Source organism: Giraffa tippelskirchi, chromosome X (assembly GCF_054371585.1).
Source record: "Giraffa tippelskirchi isolate mGirTip1 chromosome X, T2T-mGirTip1v1.2.pri, whole genome shotgun sequence".
Taxonomy (NCBI): Eukaryota; Metazoa; Chordata; class Mammalia; order Artiodactyla; family Giraffidae; genus Giraffa; species Giraffa tippelskirchi.
The window spans coordinates 109,897,366-109,915,296 of NC_137289.1; the positions used below are offsets into that span (position 1 = coordinate 109,897,366).

At 39.5% G+C, this 17,931-nt stretch overlaps 1 protein-coding gene across 6 annotated transcripts in view; it reads right to left on the reverse strand.

Annotated features, from left to right (window-relative positions):
* Positions 1 to 13,497: 13,497 nt before the first annotated feature.
* Positions 13,498 to 17,931, reverse strand: part of USP9X (ubiquitin specific peptidase 9 X-linked) — a 139,298-nt gene continuing 134,864 nt past the window's right edge. For 3 of the 6 annotated variants that reach the window (XM_081564465.1, XM_081564464.1, XM_081564463.1), the window contains exons 42-45: positions 17,427 to 17,583; positions 16,949 to 17,209; positions 16,540 to 16,635; positions 13,498 to 15,098 (exon numbers count right to left, since the gene is read on the reverse strand). In XM_081564465.1, coding sequence (XP_081420591.1) covers positions 14,961 to 15,098; positions 16,540 to 16,635; positions 16,949 to 17,209; positions 17,427 to 17,583 — 652 coding nt within the window. In that variant the 3' untranslated portion in view covers positions 13,498 to 14,960. The remainder of the gene's footprint in view (positions 15,099 to 16,539; positions 16,636 to 16,948; positions 17,210 to 17,426; positions 17,584 to 17,931) is intronic. The other 3 variants (XM_081564468.1, XM_081564467.1, XM_081564466.1) reach the window with 1 other exon arrangement.

Genomic DNA, 17,931 nt, shown 5'->3' on the forward strand with positions numbered 1-17,931 from the left:
TTGGAGAAATCACATAATTTGGGAGACGCTTCAAAATTCACTTCTTTATGTTTGTTGTTTTAGGCGGGAATGTTCCTTACCATAGCAAGACTAAATACATTGTCTGCCAGGCCTTAATTCTCAAATTGGTTTTCATTGTTAAACAAATGACGTAGAAAATCCTGAGCGGCATTCTCTCTGAAGTCTGCAGCATTGCAGAGCCCATTTATTAGAGGCCATGAAAGCTACAGAAGTTCTCGTCTTATTTTCTACATTTCTAGTTTTATGCAATTTCATTAGATTTTTCTGCTTTGGTAATAAATTTAGAAAGGAGAAGGAAAAGAACACAGTTACAGATACAATACTTATGGACTTTCCTGGTGGTCCACTGGTTAAGAATCTGCCTGCCGATGCAGGGGACACGGGTTTGATCATTGGTCTGGGCAGATCCCACATGACACGGAGCGACTAAGCCCATGCGCCACAACTACTGAGCCTGTGCTCTTGAGCCGGGAGTCACAACTACTGAAGCTCAGGTGCCCTAGAGTCTGTGTTCCACAACAAGAGAAGGCTGCACGCTGCAACTAGAGAGTAGTCCCCCCTCACTGCAAGTAGAGAAAGCCCACTCACAGCAACAAAGACCCAGCACAGCCAAAAATAAAAATATTAAAAATATATATATAACACTTCTTACCATTTGAAAGTGAAAGTCACTCAGTTGTGTCTGACTCTTTGTGACCCCATGGACTATACAGTCCATGGAATTCTCCAGGCCAGAATACTGGAGTGGGTAGCTGTTCTCTTCTACAGGGATCTTCCCAACTCAGGGATCGAACCCAGGTCTTCCTCATTGCAGATTCAATTACAATTTGCTCACCAATAATTAATGATAACTTTAATCTCTGCAATACAGTTTTTCTAATTGAAATACATTTGATGTGTAACATTGTACAAATTTAAAACTCAATTTTTCCTTTGTTTCCTTTGAAGATAGTGTGACTTGTTTCTGGACAAAAACATCTTCAATATTCTCTCCTCTGGTTATGTAACATTAATCATGGCGTGGGGGGTAGAATTGATCAACAAATAGTATCAGGCACAGTCAGGAAGAGGAGAAGGGGCGACAGCGGATGAGATGGTTGGATGGCATCACTGACTCAATGGACACGAGTTTGAGCAAACTCAGGGAGAGAATGAAGGACAGGGAAGCCTGACGTGCTGCAGTCCATGGGGTCGCAAAGAGTTGGACATGACTTGGTGACTGAACAATAACAACAGTCAGGAAATGCTAGCTATCTCTTCAAAGAGATAAAACCGTGTATTTTGGTCCCCAGTCCCACAGATGAAACATTTCATTATTAAATGCTGATGGATTCCAGTCAAGTCACGACACAGGAGCCCCAGCCATCAGCACCATCCATAACTGTGGGGTAGTTTCACAAAGCTACCTCCTGTTTGTTTTATTCATTTGACCAATAGTTTAATACAAAGAAAACAATTTCTCATTTTTCTCTCTCCTGGCTGAGCAACCCCAGAAAAAGTCATTTAAGCTTTTTGAGCTGAAATTTCTTCACGTGCATGATAACTCATATGATGCTGAGGATTAGGGCTGTCCTGCTCGCTGAGAATGAAATAATCCAATCTTTTCATGTTGTCCAATTCTGTAGAAAAGAGCAAATAAATATAACGTGATCTTGTGATATCACTTAGCAAATCAATAAGGAAAAATCCCCACTGGGTTTTTCCAAAGCAAACACAGAGGAAAGCTAACCACCATTGGTCATTTATGAATATTGTCCCCTGAGCGTTACCAGGAATCACTTGGTGAATTACATGGGCCAGTGTTCCAGAAGATCCTTTGTGCTAATTTCGGCAACAAAGCCAAATTTAAACAGAAAAGTACCCCCTCATTGTTGCCACATCCCCACATTTTCTTGCTTTTCTTCCAAAAGGAGGGGTGCCTGAGCAACACCAGAGCACATTACATTTCTTTCTCTGAAGCAAATCACACGTTCCCAAAACATCTTGGCTAAAAATAAATTAAGTTGTGTTTCTTTCCGAGATGGAAATTGCTTTTGGCTGCTCACCCAGTCATACTTTTCTGCTAAACTCTGGGCTTTGTTTTTGATTTTCATGGAAGCAGGTTTATAAACACCAGAGGCAAAATGCAGCAACTAGAACAGATGGTTAAAATGCTATTTCATTTGTCATCATCGGTTTGGGGAATATTGCGGAGTCGGGCTGCTGGGCTTACAGGCATTCGGCTAGAGGAATTGTCTTGGGCAGAATCAAAGCCCCTCGTTGCAAAGCTGGGGCTCAGTATTTTCCTTTCCTGAAAGGAACAGGTGACAAAGAAACCATTCTCTTCTTGCCCGTGGGGCTCTTCCTCCAGGTGAAGAAAAACCAGGTGGCTAGAAATCTTGTATTTACAAATGGGGGAAGGCAATGTTGATGAAAATAATCAATAAACAGTCTGTAATAGAAATAAAAAAGAGTTTTATTTGAGCCAAACTGAAGATTATAGCCCAAGAGACAGCCTCTCAGATGACTCTGAGAAAGTGCTCTAGAGAAGCTTGGTTTTCAACGCAGTTTTATTAATATATCTCATCAGAACGAAGAACATAAAACAAGTCAGGGATACATTCCTGCAAGGTTTGAAAAAACAGATCAGCACATACAGAGCGAGTCAGTATGGCCTTGGCCTCTGGGAAGGGAGTCTTATCATTGAAGGAGCACCACCATTGGTGTCCCAGGACAGGGAGCATTTAATCTTTATTTTATTATTATTATTTAATTTTTACTTTTTGGCTGCCACACAGCATGTGGGATCTTAGTTCCCCTACCAGGGATCGAACCCGGGCCCCCTGCATTGGAAGCATGGAGTGTTAACCATTGGACATCCCGGGAAGTCCATAATCTTTATTTTTTAACATGAACTTTCTTACTTCTGGTCAAGGCACCCTTTTCTTCAATAATTAAAGCAGATATACAATATATGTTTCGTAGGCCACAAACAGGCTGTTTAGTTAGCATGAAATTCGAGTTCGATTATGTCTAAGCCAGAATGACTTCTCCATACCTCAATACCTGAAACCTTCTTCCATCAGCAGTCATGTCACATCCTACAGCCTTATAGTTGGTGGGGAAATCCATTTCTAACCTAGAATCCCTTCACCACTTCTGACCTTTGACACTTTTGCCTACAAGATACTACACTACGGTTGTTTTGTTCACACACTGCATTGTCAATGTTCCTGAATTTACTAAATCCTTTTTTTTTCCCCTTGGGGTTCTTTAGGGAAGATTCTCCCTGCTCCTTCTCTAGAGAAACCCTGTGAGGTGCCCGGGGGTGAGCTGCTATGGCTCCTGAACGGGCCACCTGGCAGCAGACTGGGCACCATCACAAACAGTGCCTGAGGGACACTCGCTGAGTCAGGACCGTGATGGCTTCTGAAATGGAGGAAGGGAATGGGGCTGAGGATGGGGGTGGGGGGACTCGGGGGCTTTATTGTAACACTTGATGTTTTTAATGAAAATAATACATGAAGCAAGTATGCCAGTAATAGGTACCTGGGTTTCTGTCTACTTGCCTATAGTTTTAAAGTTGGGCAACCCCCCTCCTTTTTTTTTTGAAAAGAACAACAGTGCACTCTGGAAATGGTTTTCAAACCTGAGTGCAGTTACATGTGGAACTTCAAAAAATGTTTCAGATTCCTGGGCCCGCTATGCCTATACTCAGTTTTCAGGGGTGGGACCCAGAAATTAGGGTCCTTTAAAAAGCTCCCCAAATGGTTCTCATTCAGCCAGTCCAGCGTTAGCCCTTAGACCAGCTTTGAAGCACCACTGCCTTGCAAAGATCATTCAGTTGATACTTGTAAGTATTATAATACTTACGAACGTGTGTTAGGTCGCTTCAGCTGTGTCCGACTCTTTGTGACCCTCTGGACTGTAGCCCGCCAGGCCCCTCTGTTCATCGGATTCTCCAGGCAAGAATACTGGAGTGGGTTGCCATGCCCTCCTCCAGGGCATCTTCCTGACCCAGGGATCAAACTTGCATCTCTTAGGTCTCCTGCATTGGCAGGCATGTTCTTTACCACTAGCTCCACCTGGGAAACCCATAATACTTATAATCCTATGTATAACCCTAAATTGTGTTAACTTACACTACGGGGTGGTTGTTTTTTAGTGTGTATCTATCATTGGGTCCTTTTAATCTAACTATAATAACCTCAATTGTTGGTCTTGCTAAAGTAACAAAAGGGTCTCTTTTTAGTCTCTTTGTGAAAACTAGGTCCAAACTCATTTGACAACACATAGATCCTTGTGCAGTTTTAAAGCCAAACTTTTAAACTTTAATAGGTTAGATTTTAGATTACAACACAGTCTATAAATGGCCTTTCAATATACATGAAATTTCCTTTTCAATCTGGAACTCTAATTCTGCCAGGTTTAGGGCAGTTCAGCTTGACAATAGCATCTTTTCCCCCATATGATTGGATATTATAGAATTGTGTACAGAAGTTCTTTTGCTTGTCCTTGTGTTTAGCTTTAAGTTTCTTTTCCCAGGCTCACTCAGAAATTTTTTAGTTTTACTAATTAATTTTTATTTATTTATTTTTTGGCTGCAGATAGTGAGACCTTAGTTCCCTGACTAGGGATCGAACCCAGGCCTTCAGCCGTGGAAGCATGGAATTCTGACCACTGGACCACTAGGGAATTCTGCCATGTTCCCTCAAAAGCACTGTTTTAAAGGTAATGAGTTTAAGTCCACATATGTGTACTTACATTTACATGTGCACGAAGTCACTCGTTGACACTTTTGCCCCAGTGTGAAAATGCCTCCATGTGAAATCCCTCCCTTTTGCTCTATCTGTGCTCAATGGCTCAGTTGTGTCCGACTTTTGTGACCCCGTGGACTGGAGCCCGCCAGGCCCCTCTGTCCAGGGGGACTCTCCAGGCAAGAATACCGGAGTGGGTTGGCATTTCCTCTTCCAGGGGATCGTCCCAACCCAAGGATCGAACCCAAGTCTCTTGCGTCTCCTTCATTGGCAGGCAGGTTCTTTACCACTACGCCACCTTCACCACTACCCCCATCCTCCATGAGATGGTGAGCAACAAAACAAAGAAGTGAAATTAAATAGCTCTCTGCTATTTGGCAGCAGCTTGGTCAAGGTAGCTAAACCTAATAAATCAAAACCAGGACAATTCTATGACTATGTATGGCTTGCTAGCAAGCATATTTTATGGTTTGTTTTCCTCACAACAGCTAAGACTAGGCTGGGTTTTTCTCCTTTTTAAAAAAAATTTAAGATCGATCCTCTAACAGGTGAGAAGCACTTCCATGTCGGAAGGGCCCTCCAGCCCTGGCTGTCCAGACTGTGTTTGGGACTGTGAGTGTGAGGCTGGCCCACTTTGGGCTGGGCGGGTTCTTAGCCCAACCTTGCAGGGATCATTGTGTATTTCTTTGGCACCTGTCATGATCGTATCCTACATCCATATTCATGGGATACCTGTCACGTGTCCAACAACATCTTACATACATTTCAGTAGGTAGTGAAAACTGAGAAGATTCCCTTCTCAGTGTAAAATTCTCCTATCCTCTGACTTGTTTGCAACTTCACTGATGTGGACAGACTTATTATAAGAGCAGAACCAGAGACCTAGTGACCAGCTGTACTCATGTGAAGTGTCCCTGCTCTTTTTGTGTGGCTCCACACCTTTCCTAGGGGCCACTGCAGCCCTTGCTGGTTCCTTGATTTCATAACATTAGAAAAAGGAAAGCAAGTTCAAGTCTATAGGAACATTAGAACAGCAGAGAGTTTTTGTTTGTTTTGCTGTACCATGTGGCATGTGGGATCTTAGTTCCCCTGCAGTAGAAGTGCAGTCTTCACCATTGGACCACCAGGGAAGTCCCTCAATCATTTTCAGTGCAAACTAATTCAAGCAAATACAAAGAAATAAGGGCTTCCCAGGTGGCGCTAGTGGTAAAGAACCCGCCTGCCAATGCAGGAGACAAAAGAGATGCGCGTTTGATCCCTGGGTCGGGAAGATCCCCTGGAGGAGGGCATGGCAACCCACTGCAGTTTTCTTGCCTAGACAATCACCATGGACAGGGGAGCCTGGCGGGCTACAGTCCATGGGGTCGCAAAGAGTCGAACAGGACTGAAGTGACTTAGCAGGCAGTCACAAAGAAAGTGGCCAGAGTTGGACAAAATAATATTCCTTAAATGTGTATATGTTCAAAATCTGAATGTTAAAGAAAAAGTAAATACGAACAAGCAACTCAAAAGCCAACAATGTAAACAAACCACTTTGGGCTGTGTCCCCCTATCCAGGTAACCAAGCTCAACATAGGATTTTATTTACAGGAATTCTAAACTTAGTTTTTTGATTTTAATTCAAAACTGAAAGGTTTGACTGATCGCCTTTCTTTAAACTTGAAGGTTGCAATGACTATAAAGAAAACTGGCTTTTCTTATAAAAGACACAAGCAAGTGCATCTGAAAACCCCCAGCAAGGACATGCTGACCCTAGCACTTCTCTGGAGCGAACGCAAATGACTTTACACTCAGGATTAATGACTGCGCTTGATGACCAGAGACCAGAGCTTATGAGGGATGCACTTGGGACCCAATCCCCATATTCAAATCAAGGGAGCAACTATTGTTATTGTTTAGTTGCTAAGTCATGTCCAGCTGTTTGCGACCCCATGGACTGTGGCCTGCTAGACTCCTCTGTACATGGGATTTCTCAGGCAAGAATACTTGAGTGGGTAGCCATGCCCTTCTCCAGGGGATCTTCCCCTGGGATCGAACCCGTGTCTATTGTCTCCTTCACTGGCCAGGCAGGTTCTTTACCACTAGCACCACCTGGGAAGCCCAAGAGAGCAATGCAAGACGATGCAATTGAACGCATTATCCGGAGTTTGCCTTAGAGTGAGAAGTGTGCTTGACATGCAGCACTCGTGCTTCCATTTGCTCTGATAAGCCCCCTCACCTCCTTTCTTTATATTCATTTATTTCTTCAGGGCCCACAACCTGTTTGCAGTACTAGGTACTTCTTCAGAGTGACTGTTACAGCAAAATTAACTTCTGATGAAAACTCCTTTTAACAAAGACCAGACTGAAATGCACATGAGAAAAGTCCCTGCCCTACAGCTACCCAGGTGCACTGTATTATTTTTTTTCCAGGTGCACTTTAAATTCAGACTATTTCCGAAAGGGTTATAAGGAGGTGAGTCTTTAAATCAAAATCTCCATGGTTGGGTTTAATATGAATAAACAAGCTTTTTAAAAAAGCGTTTTATTTTTTCACAGAGGAGAATGTTTATAGTTGAGATCCAACTTGAGAACCACACAGAAAGTCAGGCTGCCTTGTTCTGGGCATTGCTATTTGAGTGGGCAAGAACACAGCGCATAGACCACCTCTTCTGTTTGGTGTGAGATTGAAGTCATTACTGGGGTCTGTGGCATCCATACTTTAGGGCAGAGGAAATGGCTGAGAGTGGTACTAGGGCAGGGTACATCCTACTGTCCCTTGGAAATATGAGGTGTCATTTTCTTTTCCCCAGGGGTCTATGTTTCTTGAAGGGCATGTTAGCATCTTCGCATCCCAAGAATTGGCTACAAGAAACCCCCTCATCTGAGTTACCAGAAATGTGAGTATAGCTTTTCAGAATGTGTGTGCACGCTTAGTTGTGTCCGACTCTTTGTGACCCCATGGATGGTAACCCGCCAGGCTCCACTGCCCATAGAATTTCCCAGGCAAGAATACTGGGGTGACTTGCCATTCAAATGTACTTATTTTCAAATCAGAACCAAGAAAAAAAGTAAAAGGCGTATTTCACTTTTCAAAGTTGTAACCTCATGTCAAATTCTTAACTAATGCTGTTCCTCATTGAGAGCTCACACTAAACACATGGCAAAGGACTACTGCAGTTGATGTAAAGCATAATTTAAAATATGGGATATTATTTTAGGCAGCTGTATTTCCTTTTAACCTAGGCTCAAAATGTAACACTGTGTTTCAGATTTAATACATCCATAAACAAATTCAGAATACACCAAAAAACCTTACTTTTTTTCCCCTTAGTCACTAGCCAAATTTAGAAGGCCAAATTTTAACACCTGCTTTCAAACCAACCTTGTTTTCCCTTGTGGCTCAGCTGGTAGAGAATCGAGCTGCAATGTGGGCAACCTGGGTTCAATCCCTGGGTTGGGAAGATCCCCTGGAGAAGAGAAAGGGTACCCACTCCAGTATTCTGGCCTGGAGAATTCCATGGACTGTATAGTCCATGGGGTCGCAAAGAGTCGGACACGACTGAGTGACTTTCACTTCACTCCAACGTTAACACTGAACTTGAGTATTGAGATTCAGGTATAACATGTACGTCTTCCTTTGGTTCTAGCATTACATTTTCAGTTCATTCTTGACTTTAAAGAAAGTGTTTAAATGTGTTTAAAGTGTTAAACATTCTAGAGTTAAACCAGCTTCTCTACGATATAAACTATTAGTCTTTTCAGCTTCAAACTGGTTTTGTAATGACTATTGCCTGTCACACTTTGTCACAGAGGAATAGCAATTACAAACGTAAATGTGAATTGCATATTGATAAATTATCACTGCAGAAAAGTGTCTGAAAATGTTAAGTGCTGCTTTTGGTTACTTGGCACCATGCTTTTCTAAAGACAAAAACACAATAAGAGGGACATCCTATAGCCATTTCTTGTTTATCAAATGTAAGGTTTATCCAAGTGTAAGGTTTTTTCAACACTCACTACATTCTACTCGGGCACTCCTTGCAAAACTGTATATTGGAAGCTTTTCCCAGTAAGAATGGAGTGTCTGCTAATCTCAGTCTAAGAAGCCTACTTCAAGTGTCTGATGCTGAGTGGGTAAGTGCTAAACAAAAACCCAACATCCGATTTATCTACCACTTACATTACTAGTCACAGTTAACTAATCCAAGCTTCAGTAAATTAGAAAGGCAAATCTGTTCATACTTGACTGCAAATCTGAAGCTTTTTGTAAAAAAATTGATTTGGCTATGCTGAGTCTCTGTTGCTCCGAGGGCTTTGTTCTAGTTGCAGTGAGTGGGGGCTACTCTCTAGTTGTGGTGTGTGGGTCTCTCATTGTGGTGGCTTCTCTTGTTGAGGAGTATGGGCTCTAGAGTACAAGTTCAGTAGTTGTGGTGCATGGACTTTTTTGTCTCCAGGCATGTGGAATCTTCCTGGACCAGGGATCAACTCCATGTCCCCTACATTGGCAGGAGGATTCTTTTACCACTGAGCCACCTGGGAAGCCTGCAAATCTCAATTTTTGGTTTTTGGCTTTTAATTAAAAATCTCAACCTTGGGGCAATAGAGAAGGCGAACTACAACCCAAGAGCTTGGTATTTACATGTGACTCAGTAACTTTAGCTTTTAAATCTCTTTAGTGTAATACATTCATGGTCTTAGCCTCTGACCTAGTCAGACTTCCTAAGGACGGACGGTATGGTTAACACAGCCTTGTAGGAATCCACATTAGGCCCATTTTGCTAAGAAAGGATTTATACTAAATGTTTAAGACATTCTGAAAGTAGATGACTGGAAGAACTAACTACTAGTACTACTGATTAATATTTTCAGTAGTAATAACCTTCTAGATTTTTGACTTTATAAACACTCAGCCTGAAAAACCTGTTTCCCTATTCACCCAACAGAACACACTAATTTATATCAAGAACCCTTCAGGGACACATCCTAAACAGAGACCTTTGGGAAAAGGATTACGAAGGGTTAACCTCTATCTCCTTGGTGCCCCAAAGACACTCTTCCTTGCTGACAGTCATGGGGCACGCATAGTAGGACATTGCCAGCCTTCACAATGTTAACACTTCCTTCTCAGTCCCACTTAAGAGCACCAGATTTAAGACCCCAAATTATCTATTTCTGGATTCCAAAGATGCACCCATGTTTTAATGGGTGGGGAAGAACTAGATGGCAACTCAAAGAATACACATCGAATCCTCATGTGAGCCCATGGAGGACTTGCAGAAAAACATTCCAGTGTCCAAAGCATCTGTTTTGACTAGTTTTACATCTATACAATTAAATAGGAAATGAGTAGACTTCAATTTTGTAGGGTGGCCCCCACTGGGCTCCCTCTGGGGCAGGAGGTGGTGAAGGGAAGGTGAGGCCTGGGCAGTTGGTGTTTGAACTGTCATTTACGTGAAAAAAGCCCACCACAATGAAAAACTTCTTTTTAGATAAATGCTGATGGAGCAAAATGAGACGACCTTCTGTTTTCAGATGACAACTAAAAGCATTCCCATTTTCCTCTTGAGCTGTGTACATTTCAGTGGACTGTCTTTAAAAATCAACTGATTTTTCTGTGGGTCTGTAATTTGTCTTGTGGAGGAAAGTTTTTAGTCTAGTTTAAGAACATTTCCCTTGAGAATTTAGGTCCTAAAGCAAATGAATTATTAATAAAGCCTTTGCTATCACCCTAACTTTAAACTTCGAGGTAGAAATAGTATCCATTTTCTACCTACCTGTAAATCATCAGATTACAATGAAGCAGTTCAAAATATTGGTGGCCATATACATTTTCATTGTTAGATGTGTTCGTGTGTCTAAAAATACTTCAAAGTCAAACGGCTTAATCCAACTAGTTTTCCAAACTGCAGAATACTAGATTTATTCATCTTCTGGTTCTCTTTTTAAAAAACAAAGTTTGATGAAAATTAGGGCTATGTCTCTTTCTTTAGCAGTAATGCTTGCATTAACCCAACTTAAGGGAAGTACCAAGAGGTTTGTATGGAAGTCATACTTCTTTGGAACATGACAACAGAATTCATTTTCAGATATTAGAAAGCAGAGCAAATGGAATTTGTTAGACAATTCAGTGAATTTTCACTTCTATTAACACCCCTCAAATATGTGACCTGCTTTATTGCTGATTTAAGTGAACTTTGAAACCAAGTGTTTGATCAGTCTTGGTTTTAGAATGAAGGGTTGTCAAGAGTTAGACCGCAATCTCGTTTGAGAGGCTTAGATGTGAAGATACAAATTAAGGGCTGCATCCCTCTACTTATAAACATTTTCCTTTTAAAGTTTCCTTCAGGTCAATTACACCTCTAATTTACCTTCCATTTAGAAAATCTTATTTTAATAAATAAAAGGGGAAACCGAAATTTAATTTATAAAGTTTTATTTTTGTATATGTGCTAAATCTTAGGAACTGTGGACAATCTTCAGTCTGTTGGCTTGTAAAAGGCTGAGAAGTATGTGATCTGGGTGGTGAGATTTCCTTTTAGGAATCTGGATTTCAAAATGCAAAAAAATGTTTTCACTCATTTGCAAGTTTAAAACATGGTGCACCTTTCCCCCTTTTTTCTTAGACCTATAAATTCGGAGGAAAAGTGCTACATTTCTGCAAACGTAAAATAATCTAAAATAATCGTAAATACAATCGGCAGCAAGTTCTTAATACATTTAGCACTTCCGTAGTGATTTACCACACCCAAAACCTTATTTTCAAACACTAAACACTTACATAGGCGCAGGACCAATTTTAGTTGAGCCCCACTAGGAAACCAGTACTGAATGTTTTTTTTTAAATCAGTAACACAAAAACTTGGGGGGGGGAGCAGTGTTTACTTTCTCGGCAGTATGTAATAATACCTTCAAACTAGAGACCAAAATTGGGCACTTACAAAAAGGCAATTTTTTAAAATCCAGTTATAATTCTAAATAAGGCAGGATATATCCACCAAAATTAACTACAAGATTCAGCAAAGTAAGAGTTCCAGCTGGAAAAATAAGAAAAAATGGAACTATTTTGGAGTAGTCATCTGAGTATTCACAGACTTGCTTTCATTTATAAATGTAATTCAAATAAAAAAGGCTCCTCATCTTTTTAACCACTAGGGTTAAATACTTAAAATTGTTATCATTCACTAATAAAAGTTAATCATGAAAAAAATATAAAACATTTGCATAATTCTAAATTTGTACACATAACAGCTGAAAGACAAGGCTGGGAAATTATCATTGAGAGAAAAATCAATGAAGACAAAAATCCCATATATGAGGATGTTCTTATTTCTGCCTCGACAATGCTGACCATGAAAATTTGGTTGGTAGAGGGCTTAGAAACAGCAGCAGTATGGTTTTTGCCAAGTTGTGCACTGAAATACTTAGGTCCAACAGGGCAAAGCCCTTGTTCACACAGATTAACAATGCAAATATCTTCAGTCTTTATGTTAACAGATTCTACTGTCTCCTATAAAATAACCATGCCATTTAGAATTTTCGGGGGTACTTCTCTGAAAGGAAGACTACTGATTCTGCAACAAACATTTAAAGTAAGAAATATATATGGCTCAAGAAATCAGTTGAGGGAGAATTAAATAATCTGTAGGCACTTTGAAGACTTGAAGTTTAAAATGTGCCATGTGTGTTCAGAAAAAGACCTCAAAATCACCGCTATGTTGCTCTTACAATAACATGCATCTTAAAATTTTCAGTTATACATTAATGCTTGCTTAAGAGTTAAATAGAGAAAATAATTTGCACAAACAAACAAAAGTTAACTCTTTCCATTCACTTTCCCTAGATCCTGATCACAGCACAGACAACTCTTCCTCAAGTGGAGGGGGAAAGGATTCACAAGCCCTCAAAGCAGCCAAGGTGGGATCTCCCTCCAAGGAGAAAAATTCACAGCCTTTTAAAATGTCAAGTTTTCATGTCTAGGAAGTCATTCGTTTTTAAATTAGGTATATTACATACTTTTGTTAAGGACCAGGACACACACAAATCACCTCAGATGGTTAGATGGTATAATTCATGATAAATAAATTCAAATAAATTCAACCTATTTTTGCTCATTGTTAAGGAAACTTGGAATTGAGGAACTTCTAAATTAAAGTTACCAACTGGAACTGCAGATAGTGTGTATGACTTTGGCTGACACTTAAACTCATATGTAATATACTTAAGATAAAAACAGGCTCTATCTGGTGTCAAATTTTCCTAATATTACAGAAAACCTAGAAGCACAGATTGACTACAGAGTACTGCAAATAAGATATCCAAAGCTTTATCTTAAATACCTGCCCCCTTTAATCACAAAATAACAAATTCTCAATTTTGTTTCTGCTTTGTTCAATTCCAACTATAGCCTTTTTGACAAAACATTTGCCTATTAACTGAATTGTAAAAAATACAACCAAGCTTGTGCTCATTAAATATACATGTATATAAAAAACATACAAAAAGTACAAGATTGATTATGTTAGGAAACTTTTACAGTGTCAACATCCTGTTTTTCTCTTAAATCTTCCGTCAAGGGCCAAAGGTCAAATCTTTCTGTGCACAAAAACTCAATGTGACTGAACTCCTGAATTCAGGGTCATGTCTAGGTGTGCTATGCACAGAATTAACCTTAATATGCACTCCTTAAAAAAAAAAAAAAAGACAAAAAAGTAACAACAACAACAACAAAAAACCCAAAAACACACCACAGGACAAAAAGTTCTTCTTAAATCAAATTCTATTTGTGAATTCAGCAAAATAATTTCTATAAAATAAAACAGCAAAATATTTAAATAGAATAGGGTGGACTGTATCTGTTTGCAGGGGTATTTGGTTTTTAGACAGGTTCCAAAAAATTACACACATTCAAGTTACCAATTCTCTTTTAAATACAGTATTAACTGATGAATTTATCATCTTAAATGTTTATTCTGATAATTGATACCTCAATTATATTAACCAGTTTTCTTTTTAATTAGACCCTGCTTCAAACATGAAAATTTTTGGAATAATGGAAAAGGAGCTAGGACAACTCTTGCTTTCAAGTAAAACTGTGACTGAGCAGCAGCTCAGCAAACATCTTGGTGCAGTGGTATTCCAAGTACTGTGGGTTTCTGATGACTTCCGCTTCGCTTCACTGGGATCCAGCAGAAGGCAAGTTTTAGAAGGTTCTCCTAGTAAGCTCTACAAAAGAAACAAAACAAGCACACCAAACACAGTCTTCTATTATGCTCCGAGCATCCTGGCATAGCAAATGTTTGCATATTTGTTTTAAATCTTTTAAAATTCCCATTACTGACACTTAAAGTTTCTTTATCCCACCCAGAGATTGAATTGTCAAACATTAAGATGTAAGCAACATATGTGTAACTGAAATCCACCTGTTTATCACACTTCTCCCCTTGTTTTTATATTTTATATTCTAGGTGTAAGAAGGAAAAGCTCTGAGCAATACAGCTGTCACACTGGGACAACTGCTGTCATTATGGTAATTTTTTCCTCATTGGCTACACTAACCTGGTGTGAAGCCATGCTAAATGTTACAGCATAACTATAGCTTCAAAGTGATTAACCTAACATCAGAATAAAAAGGCAATGAAAAAGATCTAGAAACAATGTTACATCACCAATTTTCCACATCAACCAAATAATTTAAAGGTTACCAGCCTTACATTGCTCATAATAAAACTGACTCCAGTGGCAAAGAATTAACATGAAACTATTGGTGTGGCTGACATGGATGGGCTCTGGTTTGTTGCTGTTGGTTTATTTTTTGTTTTTGTAAAGGAGTTGATCCAACTGCCATCAGGCAGGCAACACTGGTTGCAGACTGCAATGGGTGTAACAAGAAAATTAACTTTTGTAGGTTTTGTAGATCTGTGAGTCTCATCAAGAAAAAAGTCTTGCTTAAGAATTAACAGTCAGACATTAATATACTATATACACCTTTGCCATTTACACATTAGCATCAGGCCATTTATTACAAAACACTATACACTTTCCACTGCAGGCGAGTTATATATTGACAGCAAATTTCTGCAGATAAGACAGTGAATAAACTTTCCACTCCATATTGATTAGGAATCGTTTTTTCTAGTTTTAAATATTAGCCAGACACAGAAAAAGGTTGGACTGTAAGGCCTGGGTGCACAGTCTTGATGGAACCAGTTAATCATGTGCATTTCACTGATCCTTTGTCTGAGGTGGGGACACTTCTTCACTGCCTTCATAATTTTCTTGTGCTCGTTGGCCAGTTCTCTGAGGGTTGTTCATGTGATGTGCCGCTGGGCCTGTATACGGCTGTCCATGCACATGGTTATTCTGGGAGGGGAGACAAGATCTGCATGTTAAAACTTTTTAACATATTGAACTTCAACTTTAAAGACCACAGGCTGAAGTTTGTGGAAATGTAAACATTTCTTTTTATTCCTGGGACCTAACGAGTAAATACGCTTGGGCTTACGATGGAAAACATTGGTTTGAAACAGAAAAGACAGCCTCAAAGCCCCAAGTAAGAGCAGCGTAGGTGTGATTCTTTGGCCAAGGTGATTTTAAGCACCCCAAATTATTCCCATTTGAGTCTGACAAATAATGGATAACACAGCCCATTATTGCTTGTGGTAAAAAAAAAAAAAAAAAAAGAAAAAATTCACAAAAGAGCCAGAACACATCCATTCTCACTCTAAGCACCTTGAAACTTCTACACGAGAAATCTGACTAAATGATCATATGAGATCTGCATAAGCAACAACCCTCAACACAGAATGATGTTAATGAAAACAAAACAACATTGACGATAATGGATTAATCAGGCATGATTAAGCATGAGCTTTCTCTTCTGCTGGATTTGGGACCTTAACGTTTTAAACCCCTGAACTCTTATTTTTCTGTATATTCCCACCAGCCAAGCCAAGAAGATTTTAGGCTTTCACTTTCTGTAATTTCTATTAGGAAAATTAAATATCTTGAATATGCATTTTCTAATTAGCATGCTTCTACCTCTACTATGAACTGTAAGAATGAATGCTTAAATAATGGTTCTGAAAGCATGGTTCCTAGACCAGCAGCAGCATCACCTGGGAACTCATTAGAAAAGTAGATTTTTCACCTCCTAGACCTATTGAATCAGAAACTCTGGGGTATCCCCTCCTCAACAGCCCACCAGGGGATTCCAATGCTTGTTCCAGAATCACTGCCACAAAAGATCGAAATTAGTCACACCTGGGACTTAAGACAGGTTCTCATTTAGAAAGTTTCTTCATCTAAATTTAGTTATTGATCTTCTAAAAAAATTCATGGAGATCTGTCAAATCCCTGACTTTTTTCCAGTAATTTTTTACTGTCATTGAAGTCTTGGTTATGCTATGTAAGCAAACAGTTCTTCCTTCATTGCCATATCCAGGGTCTTCCTTCACTGCCATATTTCATGTCTCTACTAGCAGACTTGGCCTACCAGGAAATGTCATCTTAATCCATTATACTAAATATTATCATTTTATATTGATACAAATAATCATAGTTTCTACTAACTTCATCTACTAAGTATAAGAGGGGTGCATATACTTGACCAGGAAACACCACAGGGGAAGCTCAAACATGTCACACTGTGACCCCATGCCAACCATTCCTCTTTTGATCATGCTCCCAAAGCTGGCCTAGATTATCCCCCTATTACTTTACAGTGGCAACAAAAAACTTAGCCATCCTATAAATAAAGCATAAAAATTCTAGGGAATAAAAACACAAACTAAGCCTGATATACCTGCTGATACTGAGATCCAGGTGAGTGGGGGTATAATGGGGCATCTTCAGGTGGAGGTGACTCATGCTCATCTGGGGCATCCTGGTCATCTGGCTCCTGATTTTAAATATTTAAAGATAAAGAATTATGTAGGCAAATTCAATTTTTTTTTTTTTGGTTTGAAATAAAATCTTTAAAAAACCGACCCACTAACAAATTTTATTATAGATAAAATAACTGAAAGAAACCTGATTTGGGTTCTCTCAGAAATATTAGATTCAGGCAATCTCCCCAAAATTTCTTTAAAAGAAGACTCCCTCATTAAGTTAAGACAACGTATAGTATACGTATTTAAGCAAACAAAACTCCACATAATTCTTCCCCCATTATCATTAATACATAAACACTGGCCTATAAAGTAAAGAATTACTTTGCTTTCTTCCATTTCTATCTGCTGCACACTGGTGGCTTTTTTTACCTCCTCTGGACAGAGTTCACAAGCTTTTGCAAGTGTCATCCTAGCACTATGTGATCTCTCCAAGAAATAACCATTTGATGTTTCATTGCTTTGCACCGGAGGAGACCAATTGTTGTAAGTGTATTGAGGATTGCCAGTGTACGGTCGTCTTTCAAGTTCATCTCCAAGCCATTCCACTGCCCAGGTCCACTTCCTTTTAAGATCTCCATTGCCCTTCAAAAGAAAATAAAGCTATGTATGTAAAAAGGTTTTGCAATGTTTTTCAAAGTTAATTGGAAACAACTCCAAACTCTCATAATTCTCTTCTTGTAAAACAGAATCCTTAAATCAGATTCAGGTTTCTACAAAATTATACACACACACACAGACAGAGGTTTCTACAAAATTACACACACACACACACACACATACAGAGAGAAAAAACCCTCACCTGTAGAATTTGGTAAGCAACAGGACAATTGCTAAAGAGAGCTACCATACATTTTATACACTGGTATGCTCTTTTTTGATAGTGATTCTTAGAGCGCTGGATTGTGTCAAACAGCCCGTCTCGGTCATCTGGGATTCCTTTGAGTGCATTGTGAATTCTGAAAGGGAACGACACAAATTAAAACTTCTAAAATCAAATAGCAGCTAACATTTACTAAGTGCTTACTATGGGCCATTCAATAAAGGTCTTTGATGTAGTTGTGTGATCTAATACCTGAACACATAAGAAAAAGAGGTTAAAAGGCTTGCACCCAAGGTCATATGGCTGCCTAGAACCAACTTATTTCTGATCCAAAATGACAAATATTGTATGATTCCACTTATATGAGGTATTCAAAATAGGCAAAAGTCAGAGAAAGCAAGAATAATGGGTACAGTGTTTCAGTTTGGGATGATGAAAAAGTTCTGGGGATGGACAGAAGTGATGGTAACACAACGCTGCACAC